At 42.1% G+C, this 22,480-nt stretch overlaps 1 protein-coding gene and 1 long non-coding RNA gene across 2 annotated transcripts in view; both read left to right on the top strand.

The window, feature by feature from the left end:
* BCAS3 (BCAS3 microtubule associated cell migration factor) overlaps positions 1–22,480 on the top strand; it is a 467,769-nt gene that overhangs the window by 52,577 nt on the left and 392,712 nt on the right. The window contains exon 7 of the mRNA XM_083379706.1: positions 8,443–8,515. Coding sequence (XP_083235832.1) covers positions 8,443–8,515 — 73 coding nt within the window. The remainder of the gene's footprint in view (positions 1–8,442; positions 8,516–22,480) is intronic.
* LOC310632898 lies at positions 17,058–20,545 on the top strand. Its single transcript, XR_014490939.1, has 2 exons — positions 17,058–20,339; positions 20,405–20,545. It is a non-coding gene; the product is annotated as an uncharacterized lncRNA (long non-coding RNA).

The following is a 22,480-nucleotide window of genomic DNA, read 5'->3' as shown; positions in this document are numbered from 1 at the left end:
ATGGATGGATGGATGGATAGATAGAAAGAAAGATAGAAGGCAGATAGAAAGATAGAGATGTAGATAGATAGATAATAGGAAAATAGAGATATAGATAGATAGCAGAAAGATAGAGATGTAGATAGATAATAGGAAGATAGAGATAGATAGATAGATAGATAGATAGATAGATAGATAGATAGATAGATAGATAGATGGATGGAAGGCAGATAGATCGGTAGATAGAGATAGACAGATGATAGAGGTAGATAGATAGATAGATAGATGATAGAAGGCAGATAGAAAGATAGAGATGTAGATAGATAATAGGAAGATAGAGAGATATAGATAGATAGAAGGCAGAAAGATTGAGATGTAGATAGATAGTAGGAAGATAGAAAGATAGAAAGATAGATAGATAGATAGATAGATAGATAGATAGATAGATAGATAGATAGATAGATGGATGGATGGATGGATGGATGGATGACTCCATTGCTTCTGTTGGCAGAATGCTCAGTATGTTTCCAAAATGGAGCGAAAGACTGTCACTCAGTGGAAGATTTTTTCCTGGGCAACCAGGAGGCCTGATTTAATCCCTGCCCTCTCACAGGGTGGCTAAGAAGATCCAGTCTGAAATCTAGAAGGCCGCTTCTAGCTTGTCTGCGTGGGGCAGCATTGACTTGGATGGATGAAAATCTGACTTTGCCGAAGCAGCTTCCCTGATTTTGTCTTCTAAAACAGAGGAATCTTTTTTTCCTCTCTCCTCCCTGCGAGGTAATCTCACACAAGCTCCCAATTACAGAAAAGAAGGATGGAAAATAGACAGATGTGCTGTCGCAACTGTGTGTATCAGAAGTACAAATTACAATTACATCCGGCTTACTGCTCCACGGGAGAGAAAAGAAAACAACTCCCAGCAGAAGCCGGTGAAAAACAATTTAGAAACTTGCCTGTGTGCTTTTCTTCCTATTTATATAAGGGATTATAGGCTGCTCCTGGAAGCAAACTAGAAAGTTATTGATGGGCATCCAGATTTCTCTTGTCCCCTCTTGTCTTGCTACTTCTCTTCTGCGAAACTCTTCGGTTTGATGGCCTCGGAGTCTCTTGAGCCAGACAAAGCAAGAAGCAGTCGTTTTCCTAAACCTGTAGTAAAAAATTTTTCCATCACAGACTGCCTGGTCTTGTTAACTAGAGATAATCTACTTCAGGGATCTTCAAACTTGGCAACTTTAAGATTCAACAACCGTGTTACTAACTTAACAACTGCAGGGATTCACTTAACAACTGTGGCAGGAAAGGTTGTAAAATAGGGCAAAACTCACTGAACAATTGTCTTACTTAGCAGCTGAAATTTTAAGCTCGATTATGGTTGTAAATGGAGGATAACCTGTAATGGCTGGCTTTCTTTCTTTCTTTCTTTCTTTCTTTCTTTCTTTCTTTCTTTCTTTCTTTCTTTCTTTCTTTCTTTCTCTTTCTCTTCCTTCCTTTCTTTCTTTCTCTTTCTTTCTTTCTTTCTTTCTTTCTTTCTTTCTTTCTTTCTTTCTTTCTTTCTTTCTCTTTCTCTTCCTTTTTCTTTCTTTCTTTCTTTCTTTCTTTCTTTCTTTCTTTCTTTCTTTCTTTCTTTCTTTCTTTCTCTTTCTCTTTCTCTTTCTCTTCCTTTCTTTCTCTTTCTTTCTTTCTTTTCTTTCTTTCTTTCTTTCTTTCTTTCTTTCTTTCTTTCTTTCTTTCTTTCTTTCCCATTAAACAAGATTGCAGAGGAGGTGTGTGGCGCTTTGTTGGCAGGAGACACAGTTTTCATTACTTTAATTGTGTGGTTTATCAGGATTTTCAGCTTTGGGGAGGAGGGTTTGCGGGTTAAATGCAAGAGTGTTATGACAGAATTAAAAGGATTTAGAATAAATAGGAGTTAAGGGGGGGAAAAAGCCTTTTGCAACAGGATTTCTATACCTTTTTGATTTGATGGATTTGGCAAGCTGTGGGCTTAAGAAAATATTCCCTGTAAAATGCTGTTTGGCATTTTGTTAAATGTTCTGTACGGAGCAGGTGTGTCGCACCAGTGAGTTGCACATAGAAAACACACAATCTCGTATATTTTTTAAAAACCCATAATCCACTCTAACTTGGAAGGATTAATCCTTTCTATTTCCCAGCCTTGTCAGCTTGTGGGTGAGGCAAATGTTTCCTCTGTTAAAGACTGCCGGTACAGGAGAATCCATGCAGTATTTCAAACCATTGCTTCCCAACCTTGACAACTTTAAGAAGTGTGAACTTCAGTTCCCAGAATTCCCCAGCCAGTCTATAACAGGTAGTCCCTGACTTACAACCTTCCATTTAGTGACCATCGGAAATTACAACACCACTGAAAAAAGTGATTTACCACTGTTGGTTGTAACCTGGTGGCGCAGTGGTTAGAATGTAAATATAGCAGGCTAGCTATGCCCACAATCTAGGAATTTAGAACAGTAAAAATAGAGATTAAGCACTGGAGAAATTCTTGATTATAGGTAATCCTCAACATACGACAATGGAGCCTGCCCATTACAGTCATACAGCACCGTGATTAAAATGCAGTATGGCAGGCTAATTCTGCCGACTGCCAGCAGTTCGACCCTGACCAGCTCAGGGTTGACTCAGCCTTCCATCTTTCTGAAGTTGATAAAATGAGAACCCAGATTGTTGGGGGCAAGATGCTGACCACTCCAAGTGCTGCAAAGCAGTATATAAGTCTAGGCCCTGTTGCTGTTGCTCTTGGTCCTTGCACTTATAACCACTGCAGCATTTCCACGTCATGTGATCCAAATGCGGGCGTTTTGACAACTGGCGTCTATTTATAATGGTTGCAACATCCTGACGTCATGAGGTCACCATTTCCAACCTTCCCAGTCAGCTTCCAACAAGCCAAGTCAATGGGGGAAGTTGGATTCATTTAACGACCGCTCGATTTACTTAACAGCTGCGGCGATTCGCTTAACAACCCTTGATTGTTATTTTTACATTTTTAAAAAATGGCACTTTTTCCACGCTTCAAGGTTCATCCAACTGTTTAGAATACCTCTTGTCCTGTCTATGGAACCACTAGGCAGCATCAGAAGTGTATTAAAAGGTTGTTATACAAAAAAAAACCACTTTTCCCAGGATCCTTTTATTTTTATTTTATTTTTTTTTCAAAAAAAGGTATTTTTCTGGCACACGGCATTCACAGTGTAACTCTTTTTCGTGTTTGCGTTTTAGGCAAAGTTGAGTTGGTCTGTTGGGAGTGACACTTTTGTTTGCCTGAGTTTCTTAAAAGGGCTTCAAATGTTTATCAACAAAGGGTTCATATAATGTAAATGTGCTCATAGAATGGATTGTTGATGGTAAAACTGTCTCTGTGAGTCATTAAATGTTGAATAAACCAAGACATAATTGGGGAGGACGAATCCTGTGTAGAAGATTGGTAAACCTTTTAAGTGCACAGATTCTACCCGGGCTCTTTAATCTTCAGGAATAACCGTTGAGTGAAAAATCTGTCTTTCTGTGTTAATGGTTTTTCTGTTCAGATTATTTCAGATTATTATTTCATTTTTTAGAAGACCATGGTTAAACTGTGAATTAAGCTCTGTGAAGAGCTTTTTCAGCTACGTTTTCTGTTGGATCAAATGGCCTCAATTCCCCTGAGAAAGAAGCCAGTTGTGAGGAAGACTCTTAACTCTTTTTAAATATCATATTATTATAATAAAACTTTTATTCATAAAATGAAACTCAGTCAACTGAACACTCAAATTGACTGGCACTAATGGTTGACACGGGTTGCTGCCAGTATCCTAGGTATCAACCAGGTATCGCCTTAAAATGTAAGATGTTCCAAGTAGCGCAGTTTTTTGTATCATCATCATATCATCATCATCATCATCATCATTATTATTATTATTATTATTATTATTATTATTATTATTATTATTAATTATTGAAGGGACCTTGGAGGTCATCTAGTCCAATCCCCTGCTCAGGCAGGAGACCCTATACCATTTCAGGCAAATGGCTGTCCAGTCTCTTCTTAGAAACTTCCAGTGTTGGAGCATTCACCACTTCTGGAGGCAGGTTGTTCCACTGGCTAATGGTTCTAACTGTCAGGAAGTTTCTCAGTTCTAGGTTGCTGTTGTTGTTGTTATTATTATATTTAATATTTAATCATCAATTCGATTCACTGTCTGGGACTGGTAAAAACAGTTCAAGTCGTAACCAAGGACCTCCTAAGAGTTGTTAAAGTAACGTCTGACTATATAGGCAGTTCCGAATAAGGTGGTGGTTTTTTTTTTCAAAGTCAGAATATTCAAGTTTGATGTTCAAAATTTTCATGTATCTAGGCAATCCTTTGGGTATTGCTCAAAGGGCTTCTATTATTCTTGGTACAACCTTTGACTTCTTCCTCCACAATCACTCAACTTTAGTTTGCAGATGGTATTTTGTTATTTTTTTCTAGTTGTTTCTCTTCCATTCATGCATCACCTGCTATTGCAGTATCAGTGAACAAGACCACCTCCTCCTCCTCCCATTCATTCATTCATTTATTCATTCATTTATTTATTATTTTTAGATTTTCTTTTAGCGTAACAGAAACACTTAAACAGAGTTGAATATTGTTCAGTTGCTCTATCTCTTTCATGTATGGATCGCTAATTATCACTAACAGTGTTTGAGGTGCATATCTGTGCTTGATGACTTTTCAGTAACATTTGTGGGGGGGAAAAAGGTTCACAAATCCAATTTTCTATCAAGAAAAAAATAACTGGGCTGGAATAGCTTTTTTTTAAAAAAATCAACATTAGAATGTGCTAGCTCAAGGGTAGGCAACCTTGGCTCTTTTATGACTCGTGGACTTCAACTCCCAGAATTCCTGAGCCAGCCATGCTGAGGAGAAAAGGAGAGGTTTCCATGCTGAGCCATGCCGGCTCAGGAATTCTGGGAGTTGAAGTCCATGAGGCATAAAAAGAGCCAAGGTTGCCTTACCCCTGTGCTAGCTAGACTATTCTACATCATACAAATCAAAGCGATAAGACCCATTCAGTCGAAGTTGCCCTACATGTAATTGGAGATGAATCTCCAAAGAACTTCTCAATATAGAATGTGATAGATTTATGACAATTGGGACCAGAATTTTCATTGTTAAGCAAGATGGTTGTTAAGTGAGTTACAGCTTGATTGTATGATCTTTGTTGTCACAGTTTAGCGAATCCCTGTTAAGTGAATCTCACTCCTAAGTGAATCCCTTCCCCCATTGACTTGGCTGTTGAAAGTTGATTTGGAAGGTCACAAATAGTGGTCACATTGCCCCAGGACATTGCCAACATTGTAAGTATATCCCTGTTGCCAAGCGCCCAGATTTGTTCTTGTGACCCTGGGAACAGTGCTATAGTGGTAAATTCAAGGACTGGTCATAAGTCACTTTTTTCACTGCTGTTCAATCACTAAATGAACGGCTGTAAGTCAAGGACTATTTGCAAGGGTGGGATTCAGCTGATTTGCACTGGTTCAGTAGAACCGGTAGCTAATTTTTTGTTGACTTTGGTGAACCGGCTGATGCCCTTTTTTGCAAGGCCCAGAACGGCGCACCCAAAGTGCGTGGACGCCACTTCCGGAAGTGCGTTCTGAGCCGGGGAGGCCTCCCAGGCCCAGAACGGCCCATCCAAAGTGCGTGGACGCCACTTCCGGAAGTCCATTTGGAGTGGCCTCCACGTACTTCGTGTGGGTCGTTCTGGGCCCAGGAGGCCTCCCCGGCTCAGAACGCACTTCCGGAAGTGGCATCCATGCAGAGAACCGGTTCTTCAGATGTTTGAATCCCACCTCTGACTACCTGTCCACGGAAAAACCGAATACCCTCCTGCTTCGTAACGTGTGTTTAACCTGAAAGAAGCATTTGTTCCAAGCGAGCTTCCTGAGCAGCTAAATGTCCATGGAGATTCTCAGTCTATGGAGATCCCTGAGTAGCTGCTTATAAGTTCTTAGGCTCAACCCCTTCACTCTTTGGGCGTCACTTTGTGAAAATATCTCTGGTCGTGGTAAACGTATGTCAGATAAGATATATACAGGAAAATGCAAAAGAAATTATACATACACAGATAGATAGATAGATAGATAGATAGATGGATGGATGGATGGATGGATGGCTAGATAGATAGAAAGATAGATAGATAGATAGATAGATAGATAGATAGATAGATAGATAGATAGATAGATAGATAGATAGATTTGAATTATGAAACACACCCCTGAGCAGAAATGGCTTCAGAAGCAATCTAAGAACAAGGAAACTGTGAAATTGAGAAAAAGCCTGCTGGGCTTAGCAGAAATGTGGCCATAATCCTCAATTATCAATTGTACCTAACTAATTAGAAGACTCCTGCGAGTCCCTTGGACTGCAAGGCGATCAAACCGGTCAGTCCTAGAGGAGATCAACCCTGACTGCTCTTTAGAAGGCCAGATCCTGAAGCTAAAACTCAAATACTTTGGCCACCTAATGAGAAGGAAGGACTCACTGGAGAAGAGCCTAATGCTGGGAAAGATTGAGGGCAATAGAAGAAGGGGACGACAGAGAATGAGGTGGCTGGATGGAGTCACTGAAGCAGTAGGCGTGAGCTTAAATGGACTCCAGAAGATGGTAGAGGGCAGGAAGGCCTGGAGGAACATTGTCCATGGGGGTCGCGATGGGTCGGACACGACTTCGCAGCTAACAACAACAGTTAGGAGGAGAGAGATATTTATTAGTGAAAGAGAGAGAGAGAGACAGAGAGAGACAGACAGACAAGGGCCTTGGAACTTGATCTCCCTTTGGAGAAGACAGTGATCCTCAGACTACTCTGATTCAGGACTGTTAAAGATTATAAGGCGATAGCTCAGGTGATGTCATAGCTCATTCTGAGCATTGCTAGTGCGCTTCAACCAGGGGAGTCCAGTCTTGACAACCAAGGTTGAAAAACTCTGCCGCCAAAGGCTTACTAGGAGGTGGGAGACTTGGAGGTGTGACAACGAGACTCATCAGCCTTACCTTGACCTTCAAAAGGAGACCATGAAGGTTTTGGGCAGGTCTCTAAGACTTTGTTCATGTCTCCTGCTACAGTAGATTGGAAGGGATAAGCAAGGGAAAGTAGCCTGTGGGTTGAGAAGAAGATTTTGCCCTCCCAAGAAATCCCAGGCATTGGATTGGCTGGGGAATTCTGGGAACTGAAGTCCATCCATCTTAAAGTGGCCGAGGTTGAGAAACAAAGAGAAGGACAAGGGGGGACATGATAGCAGTGTTCCAGTATCTCAGGGGCTGCCCCAAAGAAGAGGGAGTCAAGCTATTCTCCAAAGCGCCTGAAGGCAGGACAAGAAGCAACGGATGGAAACTCATCAAGGAGAGAAGCAACCTAGAACTAAGAAGGAATTTCCTGAAAGTGAGAACAATTAACCAGTGGAACGGCTTGCCTCCAGAAGTTGTGGGTGCTCCAGTACTGGAGGTTTTTAGAAAAGATTGCTAATAAAGGATAATATTTGCAGCTCAGGGTTGAAATGAGGGGTTCTTGGTCACCCAAACTATGTAACATCAGCAGTGCTTCCATCTGAGACCTGTCGACTTCAACTCCCCGAATTTCTCAGCCAGAAGGGCACAAGCCTTAAGTTGCCAAGGTTGGACCCCTCTGACTTGAACCAAAGTAACTGTCTATGTCAGTGTGAGCCATTTACAACTTTGTTAAGCAAAAACATTAATGGCCCTTTAAAACTCTGCACTGTATTTAGCTTTAATATGTTTAGTTCTATCTCATGTACAGTCCAGCTATAGTGTTGTTAAGGTAAAAGGTAAAGGTTCCCCCACACATGCGTGCTAGTCGTTTCCAACTCTAGGGGCCGGTGCTCATCTCCGTTTCAAAGCCGAAGAGCCAGCGCTTGTCCGAGGACATCTCCATGGTCCTGTGGCCGGCATGACTAGACGCCAAAGGCGCACGGAACGCTGTTACCTTCCCACCGTAGTGGTCCCTATTTTTCTACTTGCATTTTTACGTGCTTTCGAACTGCTAGGTTGGCAGAAGCTGGGATGAGTAACAGGCGCTCACTCTGTTACACAACACTCAGGATTCGACCTGCCAAACTGCCGACCTTCTAATCGACAAGCTCAGCGTCCTAACCCACTGAGCCACCGCGTCCCTATAGTGTTGTTACCTATCCTCTTTATTACGTTCTTCACTTCACCCCATTACTGGTATCATTACTACTACGGTATTATTCTCTCTGTTGCTTTGCAAGTAGACCAAGCAGTTCCGTACCCGGAGACAAATTCCTTATGCATCTTAATCACGTTTGCCCCAATGAAGCATTCGATTCAAATCAGTTCATTTCGGTGATAGCAGCTTTATAGCCCATGTGACCTGTGGTCTGGTTAACCCTTCAGGGCAGCAAAGATGTAACCCACGCTTTTGCGTGTCTCTTGTGTTCTGCTCCCTTCAGATCGCGAGAAGAGCGACAACTTTGCCGAGAAGAGACCTCTGCTCGCTCTGTGCAAAAGCATCGGATCTTCTGGGTAAGCTGATTACATCCAGAGAGGGGCCTGCTCTGTGGCCTTGTTGGCTTGTTACAATAAAGACAGCGAGGAGCCCGGTTGAGCCTTAAAAGACTTAATTGGCTCATTGTGGCAAATCCTGTGTGGGCCAGACCTTGTTCCTATGCAACGTAGAGTGTGAACCTCTGTCTGCAACGAATTTGGGACAGAGATCGCTCCTGTTTCGGTCTCCAAAATAACGTCTGCTTTCCTTCACAGTATATGTGTTTTTTTTCTGAACAAATGTCACCGTCCTCGCCCTTGTAATTAATTAATTACGGTCTTTTCTAGCCCTGTCCTGTAAACTTTTCTGGTTTCCGTAATCGTAGTTGCGGTAAAGATAGGAAACACTAGGTAGACTTTGACTTAGGATCACAATCAAGCCCAAAATTTCAGTTTCGAAATGAAGACAGTTGTTTGCCCCATTTTATGATCTTTTTTTTTTTGTTGCCACAGTTGTTAAGTGAAGCACTGGCGTTGTTAAAGTTAGCAACACGGTTGTTAAGTGAATCTGGCTTCCCCCTTGACTTTGCTTGTCGGAAAGTCACGAACGGCGATCACATTTACGACCTTGCAACCGTCGTAAGTACATGCCTGTTGCCAAGCGCCCAAATTTTGATCACGCGACCCTGGGGAGGCGGCAGCGGTTGTAAGTGTGAAAAACGATCGTAGGTCACTTTTTTCAGTAACGTCATAACTTTGAACTGTTGTAGATTGAAGGTGGAGCTGTAATTGTTTACATTTCTGCAAGAAAGTAGACTCCCCCAGCCTACTCCTTTGTAATGATTTTTTAAAAAAATAATAATTAAAATACTGGTTGGAGTCTGAATAACCAGATGTTTAAGAACAAATATAGCGGGTACCATAAATAAAAAAAAACAACGCAAACTGCAACCCACGAGCTCATGAATCCCTGTTAAAAAAAAATCTGCTCTCACGATAATCCAAACTCAGGGCCAAGAAAACCCCAATTTTGTATCTTTTGTAGATGCAGAGTAAACAGACATATATGAGTCAGTCTTATTCGCACAACTGAACATCTGCTTTTCACAGAATGGAAGCAAAGAGTCATGCCGAGCGCTTAAGCCTCATTTTTGATCAGCGAAGAGGTTATTCAGCTCATTAGCTATGCTACTTGGGGATTCTGAAAGTTGTATTATTGCAACATTATCCTTTAGGATATGTTTACAGCTTACAGGGCTGTTTACATTGGTGATTATATGCTTGTCAGGATGTTTATAATCCTACAGGCAGTGTTTTTGGTCAGAAAAACTTCATGTCCTCCTTGGACTATAGCTGAACGCTTTGCAGTCTGCCTCTTGTTCATTCTTAACTTTCAGCCGGTCCTAAGGTAGCCTAAGAAGAAAACGGGATTTTTTTCCCCCATGAGCATGTCTGTCTAGAGGGGAACGCATAGAAAGGAATTTCCACCGATCCCTTCTGAATTGGGAGGAAAGAAAAATTCTGCACCAAGTTGCGCAGTTGGCCTTAATTTTCCACGCTTTCTTTTCAGAATGCTACTTTCTCCAGGAAAAAAAACACGGTTTGAAGTAAGCAGTTTCTCTTTGTTGTCAGCTTGAGATCCAAAAATGGACACAAGGAAAAAGGAGGGAAGAGAACTAGCCATGGATGCTGTAGTGCAGGGGTAGGCAACCTTGGCTCTTTTATGACTCGTGGACTTCAACTCCCAGAATTCCTGAGCCAGCCACGCTGAGGAGAAAGGGAGAGGTTTCCAAGCTCAGCCATGCCGGCTCAGGAATTCTGGGAGTTGAAGTCCACGAGTCATAAAAGGGCCAAGGTTGCCTACCCCTGAATTAGAGCAATAGACTTCAACTCCCAGAATTCCTGAGCCAGCATGGGGAATTATAGCCCCTTCATGACTCGTGGACTTCAACTCCCAGAATTCCTGAGCCAGCCACGCTGAGGAGAAAGGGAGAGGTTTCCAAGCTCAGCCATGCCGGCTCAGGAATTCTGGGAGTTGAAGTCCACGAGTCATAAAAGGGCCAAGGTTGCCTACCCCTGAATTAGGGCAATAGACTTCAACTCCCAGAATTCCTGAGCCAGCATGGGGAATTATAGCCCCTTCATGACTCGTGGACTTCAACTCCCAGAATTCCTGAGCCAGCCACGCTGAGGAGAAAGGGAGAGGTTTCCAAGCTCAGCCATGCCGGCTCAGGAATTCTGGGAGTTGAAGTCCACGAGTCATCAAAGAACCAAGCTTGCCTACCCCTGTACTAAGAGAAGGGTTCTGGGATCACAAAAGAGATGGTTGTAGATTTGCGTGACAGCCCCGGCCTGTACGTTTTGCACCCCTTGATCCAGTGGACCCTCTTCCTTCCACACTGAAAGAAGCTGAGTTCTTGTCGACTTCAAAGACTCTCATTGAAGCTTCAGACAAGACTTGATTTGGGCACTTGATCTGCACAGAAAAAGTCCCTGAGTTGGAATAATTAAGTTTGCTCAGCTTCACTGTGTTACATGCCGATGACGGTGACTTCCCCCTCCTGTTGCAACCATCAAAAAGGACGCAGCCTTGAAGTACAAATGGGAAGCAGATTTGTCTATTCTGTCGGTCCTGTTTGATGCTGGTTTCGTTAACGGCTCCAGCCGACGCGGGCCTTATAAGACGACAAGATTTGCGAAATGGAAGGAGAGCCACCCCCATTTCTCCCCTGCAACGAAAAAAGAAAAAAAAGGGAAGAAAACATTTGCAAGGAGGAGTTGATGGAAATAGAACAAGAGAGGACGGCTTTGGGTATCCCCAAAGAATTTGAAAAAAAAAAGAGCCAAGTGGCAAGGATGGGAGAAGGGAGAATCCATGGGAAACTGTTTCAGTGACTTGGTAAAAGCGAACCATCGTTTACCCGGCACAGGGTCGCATGCAGTGGTGGGATTCAAAGATGGGAACAACCGGTTCTCTGTGTGGATGCCGCTTCCGGAAGTCCGTTCTGGACGTGGGCAACATAAAACTAAGCTACCGGTTCTGCCAAAGTGGTGCGAACCAGCTGAATCCCACCACTGGTTGGGCAATTCATGAAAAGAAGGAAATAGGGCAGGGGTCCCCAACCTTTCTGGCTTGGCGGCCCAAGGCGGGGGGCGGTGGAGGCGCCTTTATGCGTGTGAGCATGCGCAAACGGGGCCGTGCAAGCACGAACGGGGCTCCGCACATGCGAACGGGGCCGTGATTCCACGTGCGATGCAAACGGGGCCATGAGCGCCCACACAATGCCGCAATGCTAGCGCGAGTGGGGCTGTTGCGCTTGCAGTGACGCTAGCGCCGGCATGACACCACGATGCTAGCGCGAGTGGGGTGAGTAGGATTGTGGCGACCCCAGTATGAAAAATGGTCATAAGTCACTTTTTTTCACTGCTGTAACTTTGAATGGGCATTAAATGAACTGTTGTAAGTTGAGGACTACCTGTATTGATCAGATTTTATAACAGCAGGGGCCAGAGCAGCAACATTTGTAAGTAAATCGACGGAAAATTGAGGAATAACATATAATATATGCGTATAAAAACAGTTAGTTGAATGTGAAACTACGGGCAGTCCTTGACTTGCATCTATTTTTTTAGTGACCATTCAAAGTGACACCGACACTGGAGAAAATGACTTAACCACCAATCCTTGCACTTAAAACTGACACAGCATCCCCATGGTCGTGTGATCAAAATTTGAGTGCTTGGCAGCTGGCATGTTTTTATAGCAGTGTCCCGGGCTCATGTGAATGCCATTTGCAACATTCCTAGCCAACGTTCAAGAAGCCAAGTCAATGGGGGAAGCCAGATTCGTTTAATGACTGTGTGATTCACTTAACTGCAGTGATTTGCTTTAACAACCCTGATGAAAAATGTCAAGGTATTGATTTAACACAGGGCTCTTCAAACTTGGCAACTTTTAAGACTTCAGCTCCCAGAATTCCTCAGCCAGCCCTGGAAGTCCACAAGTCTTACGTTCGGAGGCTTGACAGCTGACTCACATTAATGACAGTCGCAGTGTCCCAGGATCTCATGATCCCTTTTTGCGACCTTCTGACAAGCAAAGTCAATGGGGGAAAGCCAGATTCACTTCACCCACCACCGGGTTACTGATTTAACAACTGCAGCGACTCGCTTAGCAAATGGGGCAAGAAAAGTCATAAAACGGGGCAAAACTCACTTAATGAATTTTCTCACTTTGTTGTTAGCTGCAAAGTCGTGTCCGACCCATCGCAACCCCATGGACAACGTTCCTCCAGGCCTTCCTGTCCTCTACCATCTTCTGGAGTCCCTTTAAGCTCGCGCCTCCTGCTTCAGTGACTCCATCCAGCCACCTCATTGTCTGTTGTCCCCTTCTTCTCTTGCCCTCAACCTTTCCCAGCATGAGGCTCTTCTCCAGTGAGTCCTTCCTTCTCATTAGGTGGCCAAAGTATTTGAGTTTTAGCTTCAGGATCTGGCCTTCTAAAGAGCAGTCAGGGTTGATCTCCTCTAGGACCGACCGGTTTGATCGCCTCGCAGTCCAAGGGACTCGCAGGAGTCTTCTCCAGCACCACAGTTCAAAGGCCTCACTTAGCAACATACATTTTGGTCTCAATGGTGGTTGTACGTTGGGGATGACCCGTAGAATTGGGGAAGGTGGGGAATGCAGCTTGTCTTTCTCAAAAGTACCCCACTCTTTTAGCCCTGGATTGCTTTCATCGGAAAAAAAAAGTACCAAACTGTTTTAGACGGAAAGCTGACTTGAGTGGAGGGGGCCTTCATTTTGCAAGCCAGAAATCCACGGGCGGGGTGGGATTTTATCTCGCCATCTTTGCTTCCCCCCACTTCCCCAGAGGTTTGGTGGAAATACACCCGGTCTGCTTTATCTCTCTCACAATCAGGGCTGCACAGTTGTTGGTGCAACTCATGGATCCTGTTCCAAGTTTGGAGAAGAGATGCTGTTTCTTGGAGGCAGCCCATGACTGCAAATTTGGCATTGACCTGTGTTACCCTCCTTCGGCTAATTCAGGGCTTTTCAACCTTTTCACCCGTTGTACCACTTTTAGGAGATGGCAACATCTGGGTACCACCAGTCGCCTAGCAAGGGGTCAAAAACTTGACCAAAAAAAAAAAAGGAAAAAAGTGATGAAGTACAGGTAGCCCTCGACTTACAACAGTTCGCTTAGTGATTGTTCGAAGTTACCATGGCACTGAAAAAAGTGCCCCCCAAGCCACAGCCGAGCAAGACACCTGCCTGCCCGCCCGGCGGCGCTCTTCCTCTTGTCCAAGGTTTTCATTGTTAGCATTTCTGTTGAGGATTGGCAGCGGTAGTGGGGTGGGGGGTGTTTGGTTTTTATTCCCCCCATCTGCTGGGTGGTTGCAGCAGGTTTTGGTCACTTCACATGACCCTGGGACACTGTGGCCGTCATAAATATGAATCAGTTGCCAAGCATCTGAATGTAAATCACAAGACCCTGGAGATGCTGCAACATTCCAGCTGATCGGCGCTTCTTCTGGGCTCAGCAGAAATGCCAGGATCAGCGCTGAGCTCCAGCTGAATCCTGGTGCTGAATCCTGGTGCTGATCCTGGCACTTCCGCTGAGCCCTGACAGCCCTGAAGCTCCAGCCGTCTCTCGCTCAGGCTTGTGCGGTGCTGCCACCGTGTTCAGCTCATTCCCCTCCCCCGCTACCCCTTTTCTAGGATGTTCGTGTACCACCTGCCAGGTGCCAATGTACCACAGGTGGTACCCGTACCACTGGTTGAAAAGCCCCAGACTAATTCTTGGGCTTCAAAGAAGTAATTTTTTTCTATTTTATTGACTAGGCACCAGGTACCATGTTAGTTGCCACCCTCTAATGCGAGATTCGAAACAAAGCAAGTCAGAACATGGTTCTTTTATTTATTCTGAGCAACTCCTTAGGGTTTCACTTGCGCATCTTTCCCCTCACCTATTTTATTTACCCTTTTATGTTGGAGATGTTGAGATTGATGGTTGCAGGCTCCATGACTCAACCGTGGTCTTTACCTTACAATACGTCATGGACAAAAAAATGCACTCACTTGCTCAATCTTCCTTAAAAATAGGTATATCTATGAGTTAGGTCCATATTGGATATGCAAAAATTGAAGGATGTTTCACTTTAAATTGTGGAAGCTGCCTCGTATGATTTTCTTTTTTGCAAGTAATACAAGTAGTTGTGGACTTACAACCCCAATTGAGCTTAAAATTTCTGTTTCTAAGTGAAACATTTTGTCAAGGTATTTATTTAACAGCTAACCAGCTTATGTAATGTAAGATTTAAGATGTAATGATGGGAAGGACCAAAGCAGGGTCTGAGTCTCTTTAAGAGCCTTTGTATGAAGAGAAGGCTCCGCTGATATGTTCTTTCTCTTCCATTTCCTGCTGTAACTGTGGTTTGTTGGGTCCTGCTGTATTGGCATGTGTATGTATATTGTTCCCGGTGTATGATAGAGTAAGATAAACCACCATTTAATATAGACCACTGTTTACTGTGTTTACTCCTGGGTTATCTTGCACAATAAGACTGTGCACACTCTTAACACATTTGTTAAATGAGTTTTGGCCCATTTTACAACCGTCCTTGCCACAGTTGTTAAATGAATCACTGCAGTTGTTAAATTAGTAACCTGGGTTGTTAAGGGAATCCAGCTTCCTCCTTGATTTCGCTTGTCAGAACGTCACAAAAGGGGATCACGTGACCCCGGGACACCGCAATGGTCATGGTCAGTTGCCAAGCGTCTGAATTTTCCTAATGTGACCGTGGGGATGCTGTAACGGTTGTTAAGTGTGACAAACCATCATAAGTCACTTTTTTCAGTGCAGTTGTAACTTCAAACGGTCACTAAATGAACTGCTGTAAGTCGAGGACTATCTGTGCTGTTCATTTTTTTAATTTTTTTATTTTTTTACCAATCTTGATTCAACATTCAGAGCATCTTTGGAATGGACGTAAGGAATCTGTAAAACAAAAAAACAAAAAAAAGCTGCGTTTGTGTTTCTTAAACAGCCTTCCAGTTGAGTTTTCTTTGGGAATAATCCGGGATTTTTTATGAAAAATAGCTCCTTATGAAGAACATCTACCCAATCCCCATTTTATTTTTTAAAGGGGAAAGGGAATTTCAGTAAATAAGTATTGATTACACATCGGTAAAACTAATTTCACGATCCTTCTCTCTCTTAACCTCTTTTACGGTCCCCTCCCCATTAATTCCCAGCGCTTAAAAGAAAATCAGATTTAAATTAAAACTTGCCCACTTCCCCCCAAATTAAATGCTCTGTGGGGACCTATAGGGGAAATTCTGTTGTCCGGGCCGAGAGGGTGGAACTCACCCAGTGAAAACAGCCGGCAACAGCCAGCTTCAAACCGCAAATTCCATTTGATTTCAGACGTCTTATATTCAGTTCAGGAAATTTTGCCATATTCATTTCTTCTTTACCTTGCCCCAAAGTTTATTTGCAGCCCAGGCTAGATTTTTCTGAAAGTAGCACGTTTTATTCCTCAGCGCGAACGGAAAGGGCGTTTGGGACACGTAGTTTGCGGGTTGACACAATATTCCCAGCTTCTTGCTTAATTGTTGGAACAAAATGCCCGCATTGGTGCCCATTAGGAGCAAGTTGGACGTTATCGCTGATGGGAAAAATACCGATAGTCCTCGACTTACGACCACCGTTGAGCCCAAAATTCCTGTTGCCAAGCAAGACAGTTGTCGTGAGCTTTGGCCTCGGGACACTGCAGCCGTCAGGAATATGAATCAGTTGCCAAGTGTATGGAGTTTGTTCAGGTGACGTGGGGATGCTGCAATGGTCGTAAGTGTGAAAAATGGTCATAAGTCACTCTTTTTCAGTTCCGTCGCCTCTTTGAATGGTCACCAGATGAACCGTTGTAAGTTGGGAACAACCTGTACTTTGGGGATTGGCCGTATTTTCATGCAGCCTGGGAGTTGTGGTGGACAGCCAAAAGGGTCTTTTCTTTTGTCGTGTGGAGTTTTCCACCGTGAAAAATCAGTTTTTATCTCATAATAAATTGAGCTTCAGTTCTAACTGAAGAAGCTTCTTGGATGAGAAGTGAAACATTTTCAAAGGAAAAAACAACCCAGTCGCCTTTTGGAAAAAGCCCCTTTGGTACAACCATGACCTGGATCATTGAACATCTCAAATCTCTAGTCCTTTGTCGTTTTAGGTCACCAGTTTCTTTATATGTTGTAGATTATTTTTAATATTTTAGTATTTGGGGGCCTTATGAGCATGATGTGGCTGGGAGGGATCCTAATCTTTCTGAAGCCTTTTGTTGTTGCCTTCAGAAGTTGTGGGCGCTCCATCGTTGGAGGTTTTTTAAGAAGAGACTGGACGGTCCTTTGTCTGAAACGGCATAGGTCTTCTGCTTGAGCAGGGGGTTGGACTAGATGACCTCCAGGGTCCCTTCCAGATCTGTTATTCTGTACTGTGTTCTCTGTTCTCTGTCACAGAGTTATGGAGAGAAGACAAAGCTGTTCTGTCTCTCCTTCAGCAGTGCCCAAGCATTTCTCCTTTTTTTCAGATTGGGTGTCAAGCTTGAATAGCTTAGGGAAAAAAATTCCTCGTGCTTGATCTGTATCTGTATTTAGATCTGTGTCTAAATGTAGGTTTATTTTTCCTGTAACTATCATCCCGCTTTTGTATCGGACACCAAATCGTGATCTTAACCGTGAACGTTTGAAAAACAAAGAGGGGCCTGTTGAGCGTCAAGACAGAATTATCCTGCTGCTCAACCTTGGCCACTTTAAGAGGCGTGGACTTCAGTTCCCAGAATTCCCCAGCCAAGCATGATGGGTGGACTTCTAAAACTCCCAACACGGCTGGCTGGGGAATTCTGGGAATTGGAAGTCTTTAACATCTTAAAATGGCCAAGGTGGAGAAGCGCTGCTGTAGATACCTATCCAAGAGGGAACTTACCGTATAAATTCCCAGCCAAGAGCAGGGCCAGGGAATCCAAGTCAAGGCAAATGCGCTCAGGCAGTTTGGGCTAAGTTTGGGAAGTCTTTTGTAGCCCTCCCTGTATCAATAGAAGAGAATATTTGTAGCTCAGGGTTGACCTGTGGGGTCCTTGGTGCACTCCGATCTTGGCTGTTTCCTTGCAGACGTTTCATGACCCAACTAGGTAACGTCATCAGTGCTGGAAGGGAGGAGGGCGCTGGGTTTTCCATTGCTAGAAGATGCTCCAGTTTTCAGTCCTGTTGGCTTCAAGAGAGTGCGTAGCTGTAGTTCCAGTCCTTCTCACCTGCCGTTCCTGACCGCTGACTCTTATGAAATATTTATGGCTCCGGAATAAAGGAGGAAGGAAGGAAGGAAGGAGAGAATTCCCCAAGGGCCAATAAAATGCGTTTTCTTTGCTTTTAATTGTTTCAGCTGGATGCGTTTCAGAAAAGTGTTCTTTATTCAAGGACGCTCTGAAAGCAAAAAAAAAAAAAAAACTAAATGAAAAGTAAAAAAAAAAAATCACTGACAGATCTACAGCGACTTCCAGAGCACGTTCGTCCGTGATCTAAGTCGCATTGACAGTCGGAAAAGAAAGAGAAGGACATTGTCTCCGGTCCGAATGCCTTATATTTGTTCTGCCTGGCCCCGCTTTCTTCTGGTGCAAATCAGCCTAAACGTGCCATACTTTACAGCAGAGGTGTCCAACCTTGGCAACCTGGCGGACTCCAACTCCCAGAATTCTCAAGCTTGGCCGCTTTAAGATGTATGGACTTCGACTCCCAGTTTTCCCCCAGCCAGCATGGCTGGCCTGCGAATTCGGGGAGTTGAAAGTCCGCAAGCCTTGAAAGACACCTTTCTCCTTTCCAGGTTCCCCTTGTACCCTGGGGTTTTCTGAGCCAAACCTTGCGCAACACTAGATCTGTGCAGCAGGGATGAGAGCAGTCCTCTGCACAAATCCACACGGAAGAATAAAAATACGCTGAAGTTAAAGCTGTGCCCGTTTCACATGCTTACATTTGAAATGATGCAGGGATGTGTGCAGAGATTGCCCCCACAATGTGTCTTGAGCTGTGAATAGAATAGAATAGAATAGAATAGAATAGAATAGAATAGAATAGAATAGAACCATTATATAGAATAGAATAAAATAGAACCTTTATATAGAATAGAATAAAATAGAATCTTTATATAGAATAGAATAAGGAATAGAATAAGAAGAATAGGAATAGAATAGAATAGAATAGAATAGAATAGAATAGAATAGAATAGAATAGAATAGAACCATTATATAGAATAGAATAGAATAAGGAATAGAATAAGAAATAGAATAGAATAGAATAAGAAATAATAGAATAGAATAGAATAAAATAAGGAATAGAATAAGAAATAGAATAGAATTAGAATAGAATAAGAAATAGAATAGAATAGAATAGAATACAATAAGGAATAGAATAAGAAATAGAATAGAATTAGAATAGAATAGAATAGAATCTTTATATAGAATAGAATAGAATAAGGAATAGAATAAGAAATAGAATAGAATTAGAATAGAATAGAATAGAATCTTTATATAGAATAGAATAGAATAAGGAATAGAATAAGAAATAGAATAGGAATAGAAATAGAATAGAATAAGAAATAGAATAGAATAGAATAGAATAGAATAGAATAGAATAGAATAGAATAAGGAATAGAATAAGAAATAGAAAATAGAATCGAATAGAATAGAATAGAAAATATAGAATCGAATAGAATAGAAAATATGGAATGAATAGAATGGAATAGAATAGAATAGAATCTTTATATAGAATAGAATAGAATAAGGAATAGAATAAGAAATAGAATAGAAATAGAATAGAATAGAATAAGAAATAGAATAGAATAGAATAGAATAAAATAAGGAATAGAATAAGAAATAGAATAGAATTAGAATAGAATAAGAAATAGAATAGAATAGAATAGAATAGAATAATAGAATAAGAAATAGAATAGAAATAGAATAGAATAAGAAATAGAATAGAATAGAATAGAATAGAATAGAATAGAATAGAATAAGAAATAGAATAAGAAATAGAAAATAGAATCGAATAGAATAGAATAGAAAATATGGAATGAATAGAATGGAATAGAATAGAATTGAATCTTTATATAGAATAGAATAGAATAAGGAATAGAATAAGAAATAGAATAGAAATAGAATAGAATAGAATAAGAAATAGAATAGAATAGAATAGAATAAAATAAGGAATAGAATAAGAAATAGAATAGAATTAGAATAGAATAAGAAATAGAATAGAATAGAATAGAATAAGGAATAGAATAAGAAATAGAATAGAAATAGAATAGAATAAGAAATAGAATAGAATAGAATAGAATCTTTATATAGAATAGAATAGAATAAGGAATAGAATAAGAAATAGAATAAGAAATAGAATAGAATAGAATAGAATAAGGAATAGAATAAGAAATAGAAAATAGAATAGAATAGAATAGAATAGAAAATATAGAATAGAATAGAATAGAAAATATGGAATGAATAGAATAGAATAGAATAGAATAGAATCTTTATATAGAATAGAATAGAATAAGGAATAGAATAAGAAATAGAATAGAAATAGAATAGAATAGAATAAGAAATAGAATAGAATAGAATAGAATAAAATAAGGAATAGAATAAGAAATAGAATAGAATTAGAATAGAATAAGAAATAGAATAGAATAGAATAGAATAAGGAATAGAATAAGAAATAGAATAGAAATAGAATAGAATAAGAAATAGAATAGAATAGAATAGAATAAGGAATAGAATAAGAAATAGAAAATAGAATCGAATCGAATAGAATAGAAAATATAGAATAGAATAGAATAGAGTAGAGTAGAATAGAATAGAATCTTTATAGAGAATAGAATAGAACAGAATAGGGAATAGAATAAGAAATAGAATAGAATAGAATAGAATAGAATAGAATAGAATAGAATAGAATAGAATAGAATAGAATAGAGAATGGAATGGAATAATGAAAGAACGGAATAGAATAGAATAGACTGGAATAGAACAGAACAGAACAGAATAGAAACAGAGTTGGAAGGGACCTTGGAGGTCTTCTAGTCCAACCCCCTGCTCATTTCTGATGGCTGTCCAATCTCTGCTTAAAAACTTCCAGTGTTGGAGCATTTACAACTTCTGGTGGGCAAGCTCTTCCACTGATTAATTGTCCCCACTGTCAGGAAATTCCTCCTTAGTTCTAAGGTTGTTTCTCTCCTCCCCCCCCCCTCAGGGTGCCTGCCTTTCTTTTGACAATTACTTATTTTATTTATTTTAATCCCATTGATATCCCGCCCTTCTCCGAAGACTCAGGGCGGCTTACAATTTAAAGCACAAACCAACGTGCTTAGCAATTACCCATTGACACCAGAAAATTAAACCAAAATATAACTGCCGGCCAGAAGAGACTCCCGGCTCCCTTCCCCCACCCGCCCCCCTCTACACACACACACACACACACACACACACACACACACACACACACACACACCGGCAAGGGACAGCTTAAGTGATAATCCCTATTCCTGCAAGGGAGCCATCGCCTTGGCCCCCAAGCCTACCTTTCAAGAAAAAACAACACAACACCCCCCACCCCGAGCCCTTTAATTTATTAAATAACGCAAACTTTGCGATCAAGCTAATTAGAAGAGCCGGGGAGGGATCCGCGGAGCCCCAAATTGTTTTCAATCTGGTCTTTCTTTCTGCAGGCAAGGCAGGCAGGCAGGCAGCCGGGCGGGTAGAGAATTAAGAAGCCAGGAGAAGGGAAGGAAATCTTTTATTTCTGGCAGCTGGGCAGACGCAGAGCTGCGGTTGAACTTTTTACCCTAATTATTACGTCCTTGCTAATGCCCAGAGCAGTCTGGAATCAAAAGCCTCCCTTCGGGCCTTGGAAAGTTTCTCATGTGGCCAACAACGTTTTTTTTTAAATTGTTGTTGTTGTTGTGTGATGTTGAGGGGACGATGCTTTTAAGAGGGGAATGAAGAGAGGGAGGTAGAGGGAATAAAAGGCCTCGGACTATTGCGGACTATTGCGGCGTTTGCCTTATTCCTTCCCTCCCCCTCCTTCCCCCCCCCACTTCCAACCTTTTCAAAATTTTCTCAGTTACCACCCACCTCACTCCTTGCCTACAAAAATAGGGTAATGGTTTGCATCTGTGTGTTTTTGACTGCCCTCCGAATGGCTGCTATCAATCAGTGTGAGAGAGGGGCGAGGAGGGCGCACCTCTTCTTCTTCCTCCTCCTCCTTGTTCTCTAATTGTTTATTTTATTTTATTTATTTATTTTATGACATTTATATACCGCCCTTTCCCCCCCCCCCAAGGACTCAGGGCGGTTTACAGGGTCATACAAAACAAAAATACAAACGTTAAAAACAATTTAAAAAAATTATATCCGTCCCTGCACAAATAAAACCCCAGTTAAAATTCAAATTCAAATTCAAATTCTCAGCCTGGGCCAGAGAGCTCGAAGAGCCAGGTCTTCAGGTCCCGGCGGAATGAATGGAGGTCGGGGGCAGTCCTAAGCTCCACGGGCAGCTGGTTCCAAAGGGCAGGCGCCCCCACTGAGAAGGCCCTGTCCCTGGGTGTCATCTGCTGGCAATCTCTTACCGGTGGCACCCTGAGAAGACCCTCCCCGTGGGAGCGCACTGGACGAAGGGAGCTTGATGCCGGCAGCAGGTGTTCCCTCAGATATCCCGGACCCAAGCCATTTACTCTCTCTTCCTTCCTTCCTTGCCTTCCTAGTCGCTGTGGCATAAAGCAGGGCTTCTTAACCTTTTCACCCAGGGCACCACTTTTAGGAGACTGGCAACATCCCAGGACCACCAGTCGCCTAGCAAGGGGGTCAAAAACTTGACCAAAAAAAAAAAAAGAAAAAAAGAAAAAGTGATGAAGTACAGGTAGTCCTCGACTTACAACAGTTCGCTTAGTGACTTGTTCGAAGTTACCGTGGCACTGAAAAAAGCGC

This window comes from Vipera ursinii (assembly GCF_947247035.1).
Source record: "Vipera ursinii genome assembly, chromosome: 1".
Taxonomy (NCBI): domain Eukaryota; kingdom Metazoa; phylum Chordata; class Lepidosauria; order Squamata; family Viperidae; genus Vipera; species Vipera ursinii.
Note: the sequence above shows the minus strand (reverse complement) of the source record. Positions and strands in the feature narration are given on the sequence as shown.